This window comes from Rattus norvegicus, chromosome 4 (assembly GCF_036323735.1).
Source record: "Rattus norvegicus strain BN/NHsdMcwi chromosome 4, GRCr8, whole genome shotgun sequence".
NCBI lineage: Eukaryota > Metazoa > Chordata > Mammalia > Rodentia > Muridae > Rattus > Rattus norvegicus.
Genome location: NC_086022.1, coordinates 181,173,887 through 181,193,169, shown reverse-complemented (window position 1 = coordinate 181,193,169; position 19,283 = coordinate 181,173,887). Strand labels below are relative to the sequence as shown.

Below are 19,283 nucleotides of genomic sequence, written 5' to 3'. Positions count from 1 at the left end.
AAGCCTCTTTATCATTATTTATTTCAATTAATGAACAAAGTAATTGGTTTTATTGTGATGTATTTACTCAGTGCATCATGGTGTGTTGCTCATAGTTCCCTTCCACATGAGATGCTCTTCTGCACCTGCTATCCCTCAACAGTCCTTTCATTACCCCTCCCACTTTCCCATGTGCATGTGCATACACATGAAATCCCCCTCCTTTCCCATGTGCATGTGCATACACATGAAATCCCCCTCCTTTCCCATGTGCATGTGCATACACATGAAATCCCCCTCCTTTCCCATGTGCATGTGCATACACATGAAATCCCCCTCCTTTCCCATGTGCATACACATGAAATCCCCCTCCTTTCCCATGTGCATACACATGAAATCCCCCTCCTTTCCCATGTGCATACACGTGAAATCCCCCTCCCACTTTGATATGTATGTCCGCATCACATAACATTTAGATCCTGGGGTTGGGGATTTAGCTCATTGGTAGCGCAAGGCCCTGGGTTCGGACCCCAGCTCCAAAAAAAAGAAAAAAAAAATTTAGATCCTACCTGTGAAAAAGAAATATTTGTTCTCCCCTCTACCCAATTTGGTACATAGGGAAGAATGTAACGATACTCATTTAGTAGTATCATATAACCAAACTTAAGTGAAGATACTGTTAAAACCATATTTTCACTATGAAACCTTTAATCTTATTTCTAGGCTGAGAAACTTAAATTTTTTTCTTGAAGTAATTCTAGGTCTAAATGATGGGACTTGGACTCGAGTTCCTGATGTCATTCTGGGCCTTATTGTCTGTGAAGGTATCCTGGGTTCAGTCCTCCTAGGGTCTTTGGAAAAATCATCAGACTGTCTGATGCCTGGGTCTCCTAGCCATCGAGAGCAGGGCAGCCCAGCATTACTGGCAGGTCTTTCTCTGAGCAGGCAGGCTAGTCACTCCTTAGTGAGTACACCGGGACATACTCATTCTTCAAGCCACTAATCTCTTTGCATTTGGGGAAACAGGCGTCACCTTGAAGTAGTCTGGTGCCTACCTCTCCAGGCCTTTGCCAGAATTAGAATGATAGGGTTTAAATTGGTGTTACTGATAATTATATATCTCACATGCTGGATATTCCACTATGGATTAGAAAGAGAAATTAAGGTATACTTTAAAGATTTGTTTTACTCTGCATTTTCGTACGTGTATTTGAATCATATTTGCCCCCAATTCCTGCTTCCCTCTTTCCTAGATGCCCCTCCCACTTTCATGTCTTTCATTCTGTTTTACAAGCTAAATCTTTACAATTTTCTGATCAACAGCATTCCTTAAACCAATTTCATGTGCTTTGGAAGAGACTTCCCACTTTCTGTCCCCCCAAAGCCGGTTTTGTGCTTGATGTCTACCTACACTGCCCTTAAGGCTGGTTTTTCTATGTGTGACCTGTGGATTTGGTGAAAATCTGTTCAACTTTCTTGAACAGTGCCTGAAGAGTAGAAAATGAACAACAGAAGTGAGGGTTAAATTTGTTTACATTTCTAAAACTTGAAGTAGTAATGTTTCTGCTTTTTTCTCTTCTTTCTGCTCTTAACACCAGGGCCAGTGTCCTTATTATCCTTGTGGAGTAACAGAATAAACACTGCCAATTCCAGAAAGCACCAGGAGTTTGCTGGGCGTTTGAACTCTGTCAATAACAGAGCAGAGCTATATCAACACCTTAAGGAGGAAAATGGGTTTGTGTAATTTCCTGTGGAAACTGCTTTGTTGATTGTGTAGTCCCGTAATGAAACTGCTCACTTTTGGTCAGCAGTTTTGTTCTGCTATTATGAGCTAATTCTTACATTGCCTCTAAGGAGAAAGATATAACCTGTTAGACCCATGGCTCTCACAAAAGGCAGGCCCAGTTTATTGACTGTGATTATGAAGCTGTCTGCTCCCTAGAGCACTGTATTTTCACGGGGGTTAAACCACACACTGAGTCTATGTAATATTAAAAGTATTAGAATAAATTTCAAACATGATCATTTTAATCAGTTGTTTTAAGAAGAAATTCTCCTATAGTATACTGCAAAAGGAATTCTTGTCTTAGAAATCTTTGACTAAATGGAGACTTCCCTTTCCTTTGCTTGGAGAAGGGAGAGTGGGACAGGGAGGGAGCTTAGGGAAGTGTCCTGTTGCTTACAGGCTCACCTTTCTCTCATGTGCACAGTGAGGAGGTTGGACTGACTGGAGGACCCCGAACTTCAATCCCTTTCTTAAAGTGCCCACGTTCTCCTGTTGTGAATAGGTTAGATTTTAGTTCCAATGGGTAAAAGTAGATAAAACTATGAATTGCTGCTAAATATTTTATCACCATCTCACTTTCCTTTTTCTGAATTTTTCAGGATGGAGACAACAGAAAATGGGAAAGCCAGCCGCCAATGAAGAGTAACTTGAGAAACTGAATTTAGTATATTGCGAAAAATATTTTGGCAGAATTTCATATAAGTACTTTTACAGCAAGATTGTATAGTTATGTTGCCTGGACTGGTTTTTACATTTTTAAAGAATTTCAACAAATTATCTTTTTTGTACTAATTCTAAGATTGGCAGAGTCAAAATATATACACTGGAGATTTGCCCTTCCAGACAACACAGTTTATTTTATGGTAAAAAAAAAAAAAAAAAAAAGTGTTCCCTCTGGAAATGTTTTTTAAAAAATTCTTAGGCTTCTCTTTGCCAAATAAAACTATTAAAATGTTTTAAATGCAAAGTGTTGGAGTCTTACTTTAGCAAAAAAGATACTACTCTCTTAATTCTAACAGCCAACTTCAAGAATTTATAAAGCTCGGTCAGAATCTAGGTGAGCTTGTAGTATTTAATACAGCTCTTACCTGCCAGCTTGATGTGTAGTGAGTGCTTCTCTGAGGGGAAGCTGGGTGGGTTGTTATTGATGCTTTGCCTTTGTGTGCTCATGCTACCCACTGAAGCCAGAATTTGCAAGTAGTTGGTGTGACTTTACATACAATACTACATTTTTATTGTCCATTAACTCTTTATATTGAAAGAGAAATTCACAAAAGAAGAGGCGGATCTTCGAGGTTGGTTGTTCTCACCTGGTAGAACTTTGGTTTCCTTTGTCTTCAGAATCATCCAAGTTTATGTTCCATGTTGTGCTAACTTCCTTCCCATGGTTTTGTTTTTTTTGTTTGTTTGTTTTTGTTTTTTGTTTTGTTTTGTTTTTGCCTGGACTCTTATAACGTGTTATCTTGGCGTTACCTACTTCTAGGTTTGTCCTATATCTCTTGAGTATGTAAAGTGGAATTTTGAGTCCAGGAGACATTGCGATTGTAAGGTTCTAAATTAGCATGAAAAACAGGCACACTGCAGTCACACGAGTACCCACTAAATCCTTTTACTTCTGTCACTGCAGCTTAGGCAAAAGTGACACAGTCTTAAATCGTGAGGCTTATATTTGAATGTCTAAAATTGTCACAAATATATTGATTGGCATTGAGGCTTCATGTAAGTAGTAAGACTCAGCCTAAACAATACATGGCTTGGTTTTGGGGAGTGCAACCACGTGTTTGAGTCCTCAGCACTGCACTCGGGTTTCTCCTTTAGGAAGAACTCAGACACCCTTGCTTCAGATTGAAACCACCTAGGTGAGGTTCTGAGGTGCTTGCCTTCTCATTTCTGCCATGTGACTGCCACACCATTCATGTAATTGTATATAGATGTTGGCCAAGTGAGCAGATAGGAATTTCCATAATAATTTACAGATTTAAAGCATAGTCTTACTTTAGAAGGTTACATCATCTAGACTGACACTTAGGAAGTTTTAATTTCTTGGTGACCTGACATTACTAGCTTTAGCTATATGAAATTCCCATTTTGAGGCTGGGCATGGTGACACATACCTTTAATCCTGGTACTCAGGAGGCAAAGACAGGTGGACCTCTAAGTTCTAGGCCAGCTAGGTCTACAGAGCAAGTTTCAGGACAGCAAGGGCTACACACAGAGAAACCTTATCTCAGAAAAACAAAATGACAGCCCTCCCCCCCCAAAAAATCAAAATTACCACTTTATATGCAAAATATAGTTGTATAGTGGTTCAGTCTGCCTTTGTCTTTATATACTGTCTGAATACTCAGAACCACATTTAGCTTGGATATTTTGAAATAAGTTCTTCGTATAGAAAGGTGCTAATTTAGTGTCTGATTAAGAAGGGTTTTTTTTTTTTTTAGGTTTATTTTTATTTTATGTGCATGGCCTGTTTTGCCTGTATGGGGGTCTGTGTACCACATGTGTACCTGGTGCCCATGGAAGCCAGAAGAGGCCATATGGGACTCCATGTGGGAGGCTGGGAGTTGAACTCAGGCACTTTATAAGAGTAGTCCTCTTAATCATGGAGCCATCTTTCCAGCCTCAAGTTTTCTTAGATGTAAAATTTAATGAATTCTGCAACTGTTGTGAATCAAAGTAAAAAGATACATGGGAAGGTGATAAACCACTGATTAGTTTCTTGATAAAAATGAGGCAATACCTGGTAAATTATTGGATTGGAATTTAATGACAAAAATCATTGTCCTGGTAGAGTATAGCCAGACGTCTGTTTCTTTTCATTTTTCCCCTTTACTTCAGTGCTGGCCCCTGTCCATGTGATGGTGCCGCCTACATTCAGGGTTCATCTAACCTCAGTTAAACCTTTCTGGAAACTCCCTCAAAGACATGCCCAGAGGTGTACCTCAACAGTCTCCTAGGTAATTTTAAATCCAGTTAAGTTGACAAGATAAACCATCACATAGCAACAACCAGAAAAACATCGAATCCAGTGGATATTCTGATTATCAGTTGAGGCTATAGCACTTGATTTCAGTCAGCACCATTGTTGGCTCAGGGCAGGGCAGAGTCCATTCACTGGGTGTGATAAATTACAGTTAGGTTTTGTATTCTCAAAACATGATTTGGGTGGGTATTTACATCAGGCAGTCTTAAACCTTTCTTGAATTTTTGTTTGGATGCCATTTCACAGAAATGTTTGTCGATAAACAGAAGTCTCTGTTACACCCGGATGTCATCCTAGAATCTGCTGTATGTAGTTAATGGCATCTGCCATGGATACTGCAGTTTACGGAGTTTAGCAAAATAAATCAATCTTCTCTGATCAACAAGAAGAAACCTTTTGAGCGCAGAGTGCACATGTACCCAGGGAATACTTTGGGCAGCATTCTTACTACTGAAAAACCAGGTAAAACCAAAAGCAGAACAGACGGCCTGAACAGGCAGAACTCAAGTGAGCTTGTAAGCTGCTGTCCTCCAGGGCCTCTGCTTCAGCTCCTGCCCTGACTCCCCCACATGGTGGACTGGAAATGTAACCTGAAATAAATCCTTTTCTTCCCAACTTGCTTTTGGTCATGCTGTTTTATCACGACAGAAACCTAAGACTGGACTTTGAGAGAACTGGGTGCCACTGTCTGAGTTGGTTCACGGTGCAGGTTCTCAGTATGAAGGGGAGAGGTCTCTTGATTTCTTCAGCGTTTCCATCTGCAGGCGACCAGATTGCTTACCCAGGCCTTAGATCTAGGTCTCGGCAGTATGCAGACACAATCTAGAATCTCTTTACTTGAAGCAGTTTACTGAAAGACAGACTTTCTACCTTGCCTAAATAATATTTCTGAAGATTCTGTAATGCACTCAGATGATAGCACTCTGTAATATTGCAAACAGACTCTCCTCCCCAAATTCAAATTTAGTGGCAGTTTGCATTCAGGTAGTCTTCAGTTTGAAAGAAATTTTAGGGAATTGCTACAGAGATGAACAGATGACAGCAGATTGCTTTGAATGAGACATGCCAGGTACTGTGATAAGTGCATATTTCATTTTCTCTTTACCATCATCTTTATATTGAGATAATCTATAAAGGGAGAAATAATAGAACTAGTTCTGAGCCTCACTTTCACTGTAGATAATGAATTTTATTTATTTAATATATGAGTACACTGTAGCTGTCTTCAGACACACCAGAGGAGGGCACTGGATCCCAATACAGATGGTTGTAAGCCACCATGTGGTTGCTGGGGATTGAACTCAGGACCTCTGGAAGAGGAGCCAGTGCTCTTAACCTCTGAGCCATCTCTCCAGCCCTGATAATGAATTTTTAAAATTATTTATTTTTAGTTATATGAGTGGTTGCCTGATGTATATATGTGCTGCACTGTGCATGCCTGGTGCCTGAAGGAACATCAGGTTTCCTGGAACTAGAGTTTCAGATGATTGTAAACTGTACATTGGGTGCCACGACCCAAACCCACCCCCTCTGCAAGAGCAGGAGGTATTCTTAACCGCTGAGCCATCTCTCTAACCTTTCGTTTTAGAAGATTATAAATAGTATTTTCTATTTGATAGCTTCACGTGCCTCCCTTTCTAACTTCACATCCTCCTTTTCCAGTTAGTGCTCCCTGCAAGCACCTAGCTGTGGGGCATCCCTTGGAGCTTGGGCAGAAGTTACAGCCCTGAAGAAAAATGACCGCCTACCCCAGCAACTGTCAAGTGCTGATAGCCCCTCAAGGAGTATCACCTCAAGCCCTGACTTAGCCATGCTGGAATGTTAACTGACGTGTGTGTGTGTGTGTGTGTGTGTGTGTGTGTGTGTGTGTGTGTTGGGGAGGTGTTTGGAAGAAACAGCAGACTGTATTTCACCATACTCCTCCATGTCCTCTTATGCCCCTCTTCTATTACGTTCCCTGAATATTAGCAGTGGTGATACTGCTCTCCATTTAAGGCTGAGCACCTAACAGCCCCTTATTCCCAGTACTTTGACCAGTTACAACTCTGCATTGACTGCTGCTCACTGCAAAAAGAAGCTGCTTTGACCAAGGTTAGGGGCAGCACTGATACAACAACCAGGCACAGCTGCACTGGCTTGGACAGTATTCTTAGGTCCTGTTGGTTTCTATCCCACATTCCATGCATTGCTGGGTGAGTGGTCTCTACTGCTTCTGTTCTCTGGTTCTGGCATGTGGGAAAGGGGAGAAGGTTGGCTGTCTTTCCTGGTTGTTCCCTTGATTCCTGGCACTCCACTGTGGCTTCTGGTCCTGCTGTCAGTCCATGTGTGAAAAGCACTCTGCTTTCTTAGTCACAACGCTGCCTGTTTATATAGCAGATCATGAGATGGACAAAATACAAAGTGGACTTAACTTTGGCGTTAGTTAAATAAGTAGGAGTGTGTGTCCATGTTTGTGTGTGTGTGTACACTCATATAAAAATTCTTTTCGGGAGCTGGAGAGAGGGCTCAGAGATTAAGTGTGCTGGCTGGTCTTCAGGAGTCCTGAGTTCAATTCCCAGGAGCCACATGGTGGCCCACAACCATCAATAATAAGATCCGGTGCCCCCTTATGGAATGTGGGTATACATGCAGTACAGAACATTGTATACATAATAAATCTTTAAAAATGTCTTTTGAGGGGGTTGGGGATTTAGCTCAGTGGTAGAGCGCTTGCCTAGGAAGCGCAAGGCCCTGGGTTCGATCCCCAGCTCCAAAAAAAAAGAACCAAAAAAAAAAATGTCTTTTGAGATTATAATTACATTTCCCCCTTTCCTAAAGCCCTCCTATATAACCCTCTTTGCTTTTTCAGATGCAAAATTTGTGTATTACCGTGTGTGTGTGTGTGTGTGTGTGTGTGTGTGTGTGTGTGTTCCTAAATATATAAACACAACCTGCTCGGTCTGAATAATGTTACTTGTATGTATGTTTTCATGGTTGAGCACTAGGTATTGGCTATAACAATTGGTGTGCTCTTCCTTGGGGGAGACTATTTCTCCTGATCTCAGCATGGCCTGTACTTCTTTATATAGTGTTTATGCCCCTGTGAGCTTTCCCTCATCCCCATTAGCATGTCTATGGCTAACCTTGTTCAGCTTACACTGAGGCAGCCATGTTGGTGAGACTTTGAGTGTAGCTTCTGACACGCAACCCCTCAGCAGACTCCTTTTCCTCTTGCTCTTATTCTCTTTCTGCCACCCATAGCCCCTGAGCCTCAGGCTCGGGGTTAGATGGAGAGCAAGTGTTTTTTATACTGATCGTCTTTCAAGTGCAACACATGATTTGTGTCTTCTAAGACAGTTTCAGAGTAGCAAGAGCTAAGCAGGGCATAGTCTATTTGAAGCCTAGGCATGTCAATCAGTGCTAGGTTTGAATAATGTGTGCAGTGAAGAAATACAGCAAAGAGAAAACTACAGTCATCACTTGTGTATTGGTAAAGCCAGAAATAGTCCTTGGCCTTTAAGACCACTGTTTCAGTAGAACACTGGATAAACCGAGCCCATTCATTCAGGTAATATAAATGGGTATGTGAATTTGGATATCTCAGATGACACAGGCATGCCATGTAACAACAAACACTGAGGTCTCCTCAGAACACATTCAGTTGGATCTCATGAGCTTTTACCGAAGAAGGTGCTGGTAAGATGAGCATTTCTAACAGAAGGGCAGTAATCCATGTAGACACTGTATGTGCTCATGCCTGCAGGTAGAGCTGTCTTTGTCAGTGGTTAATAAATCCGTGGAGAGACTTAAGACATCTCAGATGTGTGTTTATGCCCATAACAATGCTGATGTAGCTGGCTTCCTGAAGCTAGTGGAACGAACTTTGGACAGCAGGAAGGAGATAACAGCGATCCTCTTGGTGATGCTGAAAATGTTAGGAGCCAATTGGATGACGACAGACCTGTGTAAGTAGACTGGAAGGACAGACCACTGAAGGAAGACATCACATGTGAGTGTCCCTGCAGGGGAACGAGAGTGCCGGATAATAAAAGGAAAACCATGCTTGCCTACTGGTTCCAAAACAAGTCTCGGTGAAGCAGGGCATTTCTGTGTTTTCTGTGGGCTCCATAGAACTTCCGTTCAGAATCGTAGACTCAGGGCTTTCCCAATCGCATTGGTACTGTAGAAGCTGTGCCCTGGGAAACATGGAAATCTATGAGCGAGGCAGTTAGCACCAGGAGAGGATTGAGCTTAGGGAACACTAAAGGCTTGCAAGTTTGTTGTCAAAGATACTTCCTTGACTGGAGTCTGCAGTACTGTTGTATTCAGCGGCCCAGCAATCTTTATACACCCCTGCACTAAGGTATTTGAAGTAAACCTGTAAGCCGGGTGAGGCATGACTCTGAGGCAGCAAGTGCTCTGGGAGCTGACATACCCTTCTTTGGGCTTCTGATGACCTGTCGGGGTGAGTAAGGAAAAGAGACGAATTCGACTCGATCTTGTGCTCATTTCCTTTGGCTCCACTGAGGATTCATTAGCCTCTTCACTCACTCCCTTGGGGCATCGTTGAGAACTTTAGTCTCCAGCTTTCCTCTTTGTATCCCACGGTTTAGGTACATCGTACAGAAGGAGCTCGCCACTGCGAGTCACGTGGTGTGCAGAAGCGGTGTTCCAGAGGCAGTGGATCACGCAGAACGCCCCAGCGAAGCAGTGACAGGCGCAGCATCTCGGCCAACACTGCAAAGCTCTCACCCTCACTAAAGGATCCCGGTGGAAGTGGTCTGCCAGCCTTTGTCCCAGAGAGACACCCACCAGGAGCCTTGGCAGCCTCTCTGGGGGGTTTCAGGCAGTCGGTGGGTGTCTTGGTTAGGGTCTTATTGCTGTGAACAGACACCATGGACCAACATGAGTTTTATAAAGGACAGCATTTAATTGGGACTGGTTTGCAGGTTCAGAGGTTCAGTCCATTATCATCAAGGCGGGAGCATGGCAGCATCCAGGCAGGCCTGGTACAGGAGGAGCTGAGTTCTACATCTTCACCCGAAAGAAGCCAGAAACAGACTGAGCATCCCCAGGCAGCTAGGTGGAGGGTCTCCAAGCCCACCCCACAGTGACACACTTCTTCCAAGACCACACCTTCTAATAGTCTGTGGGCCAAGCATATGCAAACCATCCCGGGGGCCTTGTCTTTGAACTCTGCCCAGCCCTAATGCTGAAGAACCAGAGCACTGAATAGTGCATGGCTTTAACCCAAGCACTGAGCAGAGGCAGGTGGGTCTCTGTGAGTTCGAGGCCAGCCTGGTCTACATAGTGGGTTTTAGGACAGCCAGAACTACATAATGGGCCCATGACTCAAAACAAAATGACAAACAAAAACAAAAACAAACCACAGCACAACCAGGACTTCTGCTCGATCAGTAATCCATTCTGTGTGCAGGTACTGCGCTGTTCTCCTTGCACCACCAAAGAGCGAGGGAAGAACGTTAGCTTGTAGTGGACACAGAGGTTCAGGCTGGGGAGCTACAATTCCCAAAGACACAAAAGAGTGCCTGATTTCAGTCCAGGTGCCTACTCTACACTGAAAGGTGGGGCACTTGCTGGGGAGGTGGCAGACTTTGGAGCAAAAGATACAAAACCAATCTGCTAGACTGGTTAGGTTTTACATTAATTGATCCGAGCCTCAGTTTCTTCAAATAAAACAGGAATGAACTGACCTTGCAGTGATGTTTTCAATATCAATTGATATGACACACCTGAGTTCCTTATCACATGGTCTTTCACTCCTGCAAGTCTTTCTGTCCCTTTCTCTCCCCTGTCTTCCCTTTGTCTCTTCCTCACGCTCTTTCCTGTTTCTTTTCACACCTCCATCCACCCCTCACATCATCGTAGATCCCCCCCCCTTCCTTCTGCCCTTGCCTTTGCTTGGCCTCCTCTAACCTACACCTCACACCCAGCCCACGAGTGAGTCCTCTCTCACAGGGAAGGTCTGCTCAGCGGCCCACTGTCCCTGCCTGCACTGCCTTCAGTATGCTCTGAGCCATGGCTGGGCCCCTGGGAGCTGCTAGAACGGCGGCTTTCACAGATCCTTAGTTAGGATCTGTGCTCTAATGCCAAGTCCCAAATCGCAGGAAAGATAAAAATTGTCCTGGGTTTTCCTAGTAAAGGGAAGTAGGGAAAGAAAAATACTCAGTTTTTACTCATTCTTCCAGGATTGCCATTCTGCTTTTCCTGTCAAGACAGGGTCTCACTTTGTAGCAAAGGCTGACCTCAAATTCATAGCAGTCTTCCTGTCTTTCCCTCCTGGGTGTGGAGATTTCACTTGCAAGATTTTCAGATATAGCCATTATGAAAAATCCTACAGGGACTTTTTCTTTTTCTTTTTTCTTTTTTTCGGGGCTGGGGACCGAACCCAGGACCTTGCGCTTCCTAGGCAAGCGCTCTACCACTGAGCCAAATCCCCAACCCCCCTATAGGGACTTTTTTTTTTCCTTTTCTTTTTTTTTTCCAAACCCTTGTGTCGAGGGCTGACTTTCAATAGATCGCAGCGAGGGAGCTGCTCTGCTGCGTAAGAAACCCCGACCCAGAAGCAGGTCGTCTACGAATGGTTTAGCGCGTGCGTTAAGCGTGACGGGCGAGAGGGCGGCCCCCTTTCCGGCCACACCCCGTTTCCCGGGACGAATGGCTCTCCGCGCAGGGGGGCGGGGGGGGGGACGACGAGGCGGGGACCCGCCGGACGGGGACGGACGGGGAGCCGGCTATCCGGGGCCAACCGAGGCTCCTTCGGCGCTGCCGTATCATTCCGCCTGGGCGGGATTCTGACTTAGAGGCGTTCAGTCATAATCCCACAGATGGTAGCTTTGCCCCCTATGGGGACTTTTAAACCAAGAGACCTGTCTGCTCACATCTCCAGCCTCATTTTCCTGTCACTCGCCAACAGCCCTGTGGATCAGCAGTAGCTTCCCAACACACCTTTGGGCATCAGTGTTTTTTTTTTTTTTCTTCTTTTTTTTCCGGAGCTGGGGACCGAACCCAGGGCCTTGCGCTCACTAGGCAAGCGCTCTACCGCTGAGCTAAATCCCCAACCCCAGGGCATCAGTGTTTTTATGTTTTCAGGAACTTGACTTCAATTTAAACATTCAGTGTGCTGCGCGTGGCGACACACATCCATAATCCCAGCACTGGAGAACCTGAGGCAGGAGATGACTAGTTTGAATCCAGCCTGGGCTACATGGTGAAAATGTGACTTTAAAAATACATACATTAATTCAGCCTTTGCCAACACCACCTTCTCCCCAAATAGTGTTAAAACTGAATTTGAGGGGTTGGGGATTTAGCTCAGTGGTAGAGCGCTTGCCTAGCAAGCTCAAGGCCCTGGTTTCCGTCCCCAGCTCCGAAAAAAAAAACAAAAAACAAAAAAAAAAAAAAAACAACTGAATTTGATCTCCAGAGCACGGTAATGGTCCCACTGAATTCACTGTACTGTGTTACTTACACCTCGTACTGTTTTGTATTCTTGTGTACCTTGCTGATGTGTTAACTGTGCACTCTGTCAGAGGCTTCTTCATATTAACTCCTGGTCCAGAAACCCAGTAAGCAGAACACACATTCTAATGAAAGAGACACTAAGTAGAGAAGTACAGAAAGAAGAAAAGGCCCCTGCGGTAACATACATGAAAGTACTTTATGAATTGTGGGTTGCTGTTTGGGGCATTTGGGATGTAGTTTCACAACTATGTTGAGATCTTTTCAGAAGTTAAAGGCAGCTTTCTAGAGGACCTCTTCATCAGAATTTTAGACTGAGAAAAAAACAGTCTGTATTCAAAAGTTACTCGAAGAAAGCCTGGGAAGATGTAGTGTTGTGAGAACCTGGGCACAAGTCCCAGCCTCCACAAAAAAGCTAGGTGTGGCAGTGAGCAGTCCCCACACTGGAGGCCGAGACAGGAGGATCTCAAGGACTCACTGGCCAGCTCATCCAGCTGATGTGGCAATAAACTTCTGGCTCAGTAAGAAATATCTCAAAAAATAACGTAAAAGCCAGGTGTGGCGGCTGTGCTCTGTCATGAAGTTCAAGGACAACTAAGGCTATATAGAGAGAGCCTGTCTCAAAAAATAAACGTCAAAACGACGTGGGTGTGATAGAGGAGGACACCCAAAGCCAGCTTCCGGTGTCCGCATACGCACATGCAGTTGAGCATACCTGTGCATGTCTGCACGTAGGAGGGGCTTATTGAAATGAAGAGGGAACGGTGAGAGAAAGGTAAGAGGATCATTAGAAGGGATTATGATCACAGTGCATCTGTATGAGGGTGTAGATCACCTGAAATGGGAGTTACAGACATTTGAGAACTACCATGTGGATGCTGGGAATTGGATAAATCCTGGTCCTCTGAAAGAGCAGCCAGTGCTCTTAACCACTGGGCCATCTCTCCAGCCAGATCTCTCTCTCTCTCTCTCTCTCTCTCTCTCTCTCTCTCTCTCTCTCTCCCTCTTCTTTCTCCCTCCCTCCATCCTCCATCCCTCCATCACTCCCTTCATCTCTTTCTTTTTTTCTCTTTGGTTTTTAGAGATGGGGTTTCTCTGTGTATCCTTGGAACTTGCTCTGTAGACCAGGCTAGCCTCAAACCCACAGAGATCTGCCTGCCTCTGTTCCCTGAGTGCTGGGATTAAAGGTGAACACCACCACTGTCCAGCTCATAATGCTTTAAGTAAATTTACAGTTTTGTATTGGGCGTTCATAGCTATCAGGGCACATGTGGTTGGTGGGCCACGGATGATTGAACATGCCTGCTAGAGATGAATGTGATAGTTTCCCTTTCTCCCTCCTCCCTCCTCCCTCCTCCCTCTCTCTCTCCATCCCTCTCTCTCCCTCCCTCCTCCCTCCTCCCTCCCTCTCTCTCTCCCTCCCTCCTCTCTCTCCCTTCCTCCCTCTCTCCCTCTCTCCCTCCTCCCTCCTCCCTCCTCCCTCCTCCCTCCCTCCCTCTCTCCCTCTCTCTCCTCTTTCTTTCATGCTGAGGGTTGAAATAGAATCTCCTGTGTGCTAAGCAATCAGTCTATCCCCGAGCTGCTACACAGTTTAGATCCAGTTTAGCTGAACGAGGTAAGAACTTAGTTTTTGTTTGTTTGCTTGCTTGTTTGTTTGTTTTGAGACAGGGTTTCCCTGTGTAGCCCTGGCTGCCCTGGACCTCCCTCTGTAGAGGAAGCTGGTGGCCTCAAACTCCGAGGTCTGCCTGCCCCGACTGCTGAGTGCTGGGATGAAAGGTGTATACCACCACTGCCAGGTGAGATAAGAAATTTTTACAAGCCAAGTGGGACTGTGCCTCTAAATAGTTCCCTTAGAATTTCAGGGTGCACATTGCCCATGGAACGTGACCTCTAATGGGTCTACATAGCAAGGTCAGGCCAGTCAGGGCTTCAGAGTAAGACCTTATCTCAAAAACCAAAACAGCAAAAACAAGCCGAGAGGGAGGCCCCACTCTCACCTGCCACACTGCCCACCATGTCCCCCAGATCAAAATGGTGGCATCCTCCTATGCACCAGGCTCACAACCACATAAACACAAAACAAAAGCAGTCACTGCTGGACTTACTGTAGACAGCCGGTGGACAGACCTACTGTGTGTAGGAAGCAGTGTGCTGGACTTGGATCCTCTGGAAAGGGATGTGTGACTGGTGAGAAGCTCAGCAGGCCATCTGGAATGTCAGCCAGAAAGCATGGGTAAGAGCCTACATGCTCGGGTAAGAGCCTACATGCTCGGGTAAGAGCCTGTCATGCACAGCCACCGCCTGATCTGTGTGCTGAGGACGGTGTGACGCTTTTCTAACAAGGCAGCCCCCATTCCACATAGTCCCGGAAGAGAAAGGACTATTCACCATTAGAATTCTTGGGCATCAGCGACGTCCATGAGTATGAGGGTTCAGTGAGTAACTTAAGAGGGGTCCTAAGTTCTTGTTCCCTCAGACAAGGAATCGGACAGAGGGACCAGCAAAGTGAGACAATTTTTGTAATTATCAGGAATTACATCAAAATAAATAAGTAAAAGGAAAAATACATAAAAACATCAGGAAGTTAATGGATTTAAGAAAAGAAAGAAAATGTCAATGCACTTATCTACAGTTCCCTAACTTGGGTGGCGAGAAACTTGTTTGGTAGGGTGTTAATGAGCGGGCCAGGAAATGTTCTGTTTGTATTCAAGTAAGTAGGAAACTCTGGCTGAGCGTTATACAGGCTAAATTGTTACACACCTTCTCAGAACCTCCAGATGACTATGTAACATTGGGTTTCCAAATGAGAATCGACCCTTGAGTTCCTAACTTTTCACACACACACACACACACACACACACACACACACACACACCACACACACACACACACACACACACACACACACACAGAGTTTCTGATGGTGACTGCTATCTTAAGCCAAACTGGAAGTGGGTGGAGCCTGGTCACTTAACTGTGATCTTCCTCCTGCAGTTGGCATTGCCTACTCTCCTTTCCCAGCTCAGTCCAGTTTCTCCTTCTGCCTTTTGTCCTCCATTCTTCCCTCCTTCCTTCTCTCCCTCATTCTCTCCCACCCTCCATTCTTCCCTCTCTCCCTCATTCTCTCCCACCCTCCATTCTTCCCTCTCTCCCTCATTCTCTCCCTCCCTCCCTCCTTCCCACTCTTCCGTCCTTCCCAATCTCTCCTTCTAGGGCTGAGGATCAAGCCAAGGGCCTCATGCTCTAGTTCCTCAGCTGCTCCATAACATTTTTGTGGAAATTAAATTCCCCTCTTTTTCTCTCTTCCTTTTCTTCCACAATGGGGATTGAACCTGTGGCTGCATACAGCTGGGCAAGCACTCTCCCGGGCAAGCACTCTGCTGGGCAAGCACTCTGCTGGGCAAGCACTCTGCCGGTGGGGTGTAAACTCCAAACATCCTTTTGCCTTTCACTTAGAGACAGAGTCGCATACAAGGCTTGGGCTGTCCACAGACTCCTTCTGTAGCACAGATAGGTCCTGAGATTACGATTATCCTCCTGCCTCAACCTCTGAGTCCCTATGGTTTCAGGAACACACACTAAAGCTGTTGGGGATGACCTCGACACAGGGAGCAGACATCAAGGACCAAGCCGCTGGGCCATTCCTGGTCCATTTGCCCTGCATCTTCCCTGTCATCAGGTATGGCCTTCTGTGACAAGATTACATCAACGTTGATGGCGTGAGGTAGATGAATAGGCGGGCATTGGGTGGGTGGAGCTCCAGTGTGGCTGGTTGTCAGTCATCTGTAGATCCACCCTGCGTAAGAGCAGCACATTCACAATCGCCAGAGAGTTGAAACAGGACTCACGCCCAGGCCTCCTTGGGCCATAATAAGCTTTTGGAGAAGAAGCTTTGAGATGAAACAGGTCCTTGCATGACAGAGAGCCTTTATTCACGATAAAAGCATCCTCCACCACTTCTAAGCAGATGCCTCTCGTGATACTTTCCAGGCCTCATCCAGAGAGTAGAGTACTATTGTAAGTGGAGAGCTCCTGGTGTTCTTAGGAAAGCTCTACGTTTACTCAGTGTTGAGGCTCTCAAGTCAGTGTATCGAGTCATTAAGGCTTTAACTCATGGAGTCCACAAGATGGATGGACGGAACTGACATCCTTGGCTTGACAGCTGACCTCCACAAGTGAGTCGTGGCACATACATGCCCACGTATGCCCTAAGAAATAAATAAATAAATGCAAGTAAATATTAAGATTTATTTTTATTTTATGTGTCTGGGGTTTCATTTTGTCTATACTTATGTATAAGTAATATGTTTGTCTAGAGTCTATGGAGGCCAGGAGAAGGCATCGGATCCACTGGAGCTAGAGTTAAAGAGGTCTGTGAACAACCCAGTGGGTGCTGGGACTTAAACCGAGTCCTCTGGTAATCACTGATCAGTCTCTCCAGAAGAAGCCCTCACCTTCTATGAGAAATAGATTAATTAGGAGACTTGACATTTGCTGGTAGATGTACAGCTGTGATCTCAATAGTAACCATCCGTGAAGCAGGGGCTGTCATGAAACCAGAGAGCTCTGAATAGAAATGCCAGGATTCGACCCCTTTTCATCTCAGAACTTGATTACTGACTGAACGAGACAGGGTCTGGTGTAGCCCTGGATAGCCTGTGTGTAGCCCAGGATAGCCTGGAACTCACTATGTATAGGCTGCGGATGACGTTGGGCTTCTGATCCTCTTCTTCCCAAGTTGGGATTCCAGGCTTGAACCACAGTGCCTGGCTCCCAGCTAGATTCTGAAACTCTCTTTTGTACTCAAGAGCACTCCCGACACACACACACACACACACACACACACACACACACACACACACACTTCTGCATGGGCTTTAGGTAATCACTGTAATTTCTCTGGGTTTGGATTGTGTGGGAAAAGGAGGGATTTGGTTGGTTGTTGCCTGCTATAAGCACTCGTTTGCTTTCTCATTTCCTCGAAAACCTCTTTCACTGCGTCGGTTCTGCAGCATTCCCACCAGCTGAGGTTAGGAATGGTGCTGAGAATGAACACGTGGCTTGAGTCCTTAGGATGTGTCCGGTGCTAGGTGACATGTCTGTCGGGTGCTGTGTGACAGATCTGCCTGAATTTGTTTATGTGCCACTCCCAACCACTCTAAGGAAGAAGTATGTTTTTAAATTAAATGTCAGTTTTTGCAGCTCTGGGAACGGGAGTGGGGTCTGCTGTACACTGGGTAAATGCTCCACTGTTGAGCCACATCCCCAGTCCTTTTGAAACTTCGTCTTAAGACAGGGTCTCAGTAAGCTCTCACTCTAGACTTGAACTTAATCCCAGGCAACTTTGAACCTTAAACCCTTCCTTAGCCTCCTGAGTAGCCGGGTTGACAGACTGTGCCATTAGAGCATCAGTTCTCAACCTGTGTGTGGAAACCTCTGTGGAAGGCCCGAGGACACGCTCATGTATCAGATAGCCTACATATCAGACACTTTCATTACGACTCACAACAGTAGCAAAATTAAAGTTATGAAGTAGCAGTGGAAATAATTTTATGGTTGGGGGGTCACCACAGGATGAGGACCTGTATTAAAGGGTTGTAGCGTTAGGAAACCTGAGAACCGCTGTAGTAGACCCCGCTCAGGCAGTTACTGGCATGATCATTACAGACCTTAAATGTGAAGTTCAGAGTGTCTGAGCCAGAGGCTTGTCAGCTCCCCTCTGCAGTGCACACCTCAGGCCCCTCTGTGGCCTCCATGCCCCTCATACAGAGTTCCTGCCCCAGCCAGAGCCTGCCAGGGTAAAGGTGAGTGTGCACCGGACTGGCTGGCTCTCCTTTGCTAAGATCTGTCCATCCCAGCTCTCCTGCTCACCCGGCCTTCAGAACTTAGAGGTCAGCAGGGTGGCTTGGGCCAAGCCGTGAAGTACAGAAAGTGTGTCTTGGTGTTTTACCCTCCCGTGAAGGCTGGCCTGTTAGCTAAAGGATCATTTGGCTTCCAATTTCTAAATCCCAAATCTTTTCAGGACCGAGTCTAAGTCTTAGTCCATGCTATCTGCATGTAGGAAACCCTGCGTCCTGGCCTACCTAGGGTGGCCATTTTTTTTATTCCTTCTAGTCTCCATCCAAGTCTTGTGTATGTCTCCATGGAGGGAAGTTGATGAGGCCTCCAGACACCCAAGATTTATAGACATCAGGCCATCACTGTTCTTGGCAACCTCAGTCCCGTCTTTCAGGATGGGTAGAAAAGCTGGTGGGGCAGTTACGACAGCACCCATCTTGTTCAGTTGGCACCGAGTCCTGTTGATGCTGGAGGATTCTCACTATAGCCCTGCCCCGTGAGGTGGCGGGATGGAGGATTCTCACTATAGCCCCGTGAGGTGGCAGGATGGAGGATTCTCACTATGGCCCTGCCCCGTGAGGTGGCGGGACAGAGGAAGGTCTGCAGTGTAGACACTTTCCACAGATCTGTCAGAGATGAGGACGTATCCAGAAAATCACCAGTAGTGGGTAGTAGCTCATCCCACCCACAGGCAGAAGGGCAAGCTGAGGAGATGGGATAACAAGACCCTGGGAAGCTGGATAGGAAGGTCCGGAGGCTGGGGTGGGGGAGGTGGCAAATGAGGTATGGGGCAGACGCGCCAGCGTCTCCCTGCGCGTCTTCTTCCCGCTTCCTGTTGGCCGGTGGTCAAGGGAATCAGACTGGGTGGTAAAAACTCGAAGCGTTACCACACAGGGCTCAGCACAGGGCGCAGAAACAAGAGAAAGGTCCACCTGTGGAGGCCAAGCATGGAGCTCCATCCAGATTACGGGGTAGCAGCCGAGAAGGAGCCAAGACAATCCAGCGATTGTCTAGAGCACAGACCTCAGTCTGGAGGAGAAACAGTTTTGGTTTTTTTTTGTTTTTTTTTTTTTGTTTTTTTTTTTGTTTTTTTGAATAGCATTTTGCTTTCTTGTTGACGATGTAAAACTTTGATGGGAGACATACAGCTCATCACTTGGCTCATCCTTGGCGTTGCTTGGTGTAATTAGCATAGCTAACCATCCAGCTTACTGAGCACACTTTGAATGTCAACCT

General features: G+C 45.7%; 1 protein-coding gene across 4 annotated transcripts in view; it reads left to right on the top strand.

The window, feature by feature from the left end:
* Window positions 1-2,732, top strand: part of Ints13 (integrator complex subunit 13) — a 31,798-nt gene extending 29,066 nt beyond the window's left edge. For 2 of the 4 annotated variants that reach the window (XM_039108388.2, XM_063286723.1), the window contains 3 exons: window positions 1,578-1,713; window positions 2,190-2,267; window positions 2,365-2,726. In XM_039108388.2, coding sequence (XP_038964316.1) covers window positions 1,578-1,713; window positions 2,190-2,267; window positions 2,365-2,404 — 254 coding nt within the window. In that variant the 3' untranslated portion in view covers window positions 2,405-2,726. Of the gene's footprint in view, window positions 1-1,577; window positions 1,915-2,189; window positions 2,268-2,364 lie in introns of those variants that run through there. The other 2 variants (NM_001398932.1, NM_001109608.1) reach the window with 2 other exon arrangements.
* The last annotated feature ends 16,551 nt before the right edge of the window (window positions 2,733-19,283 follow it).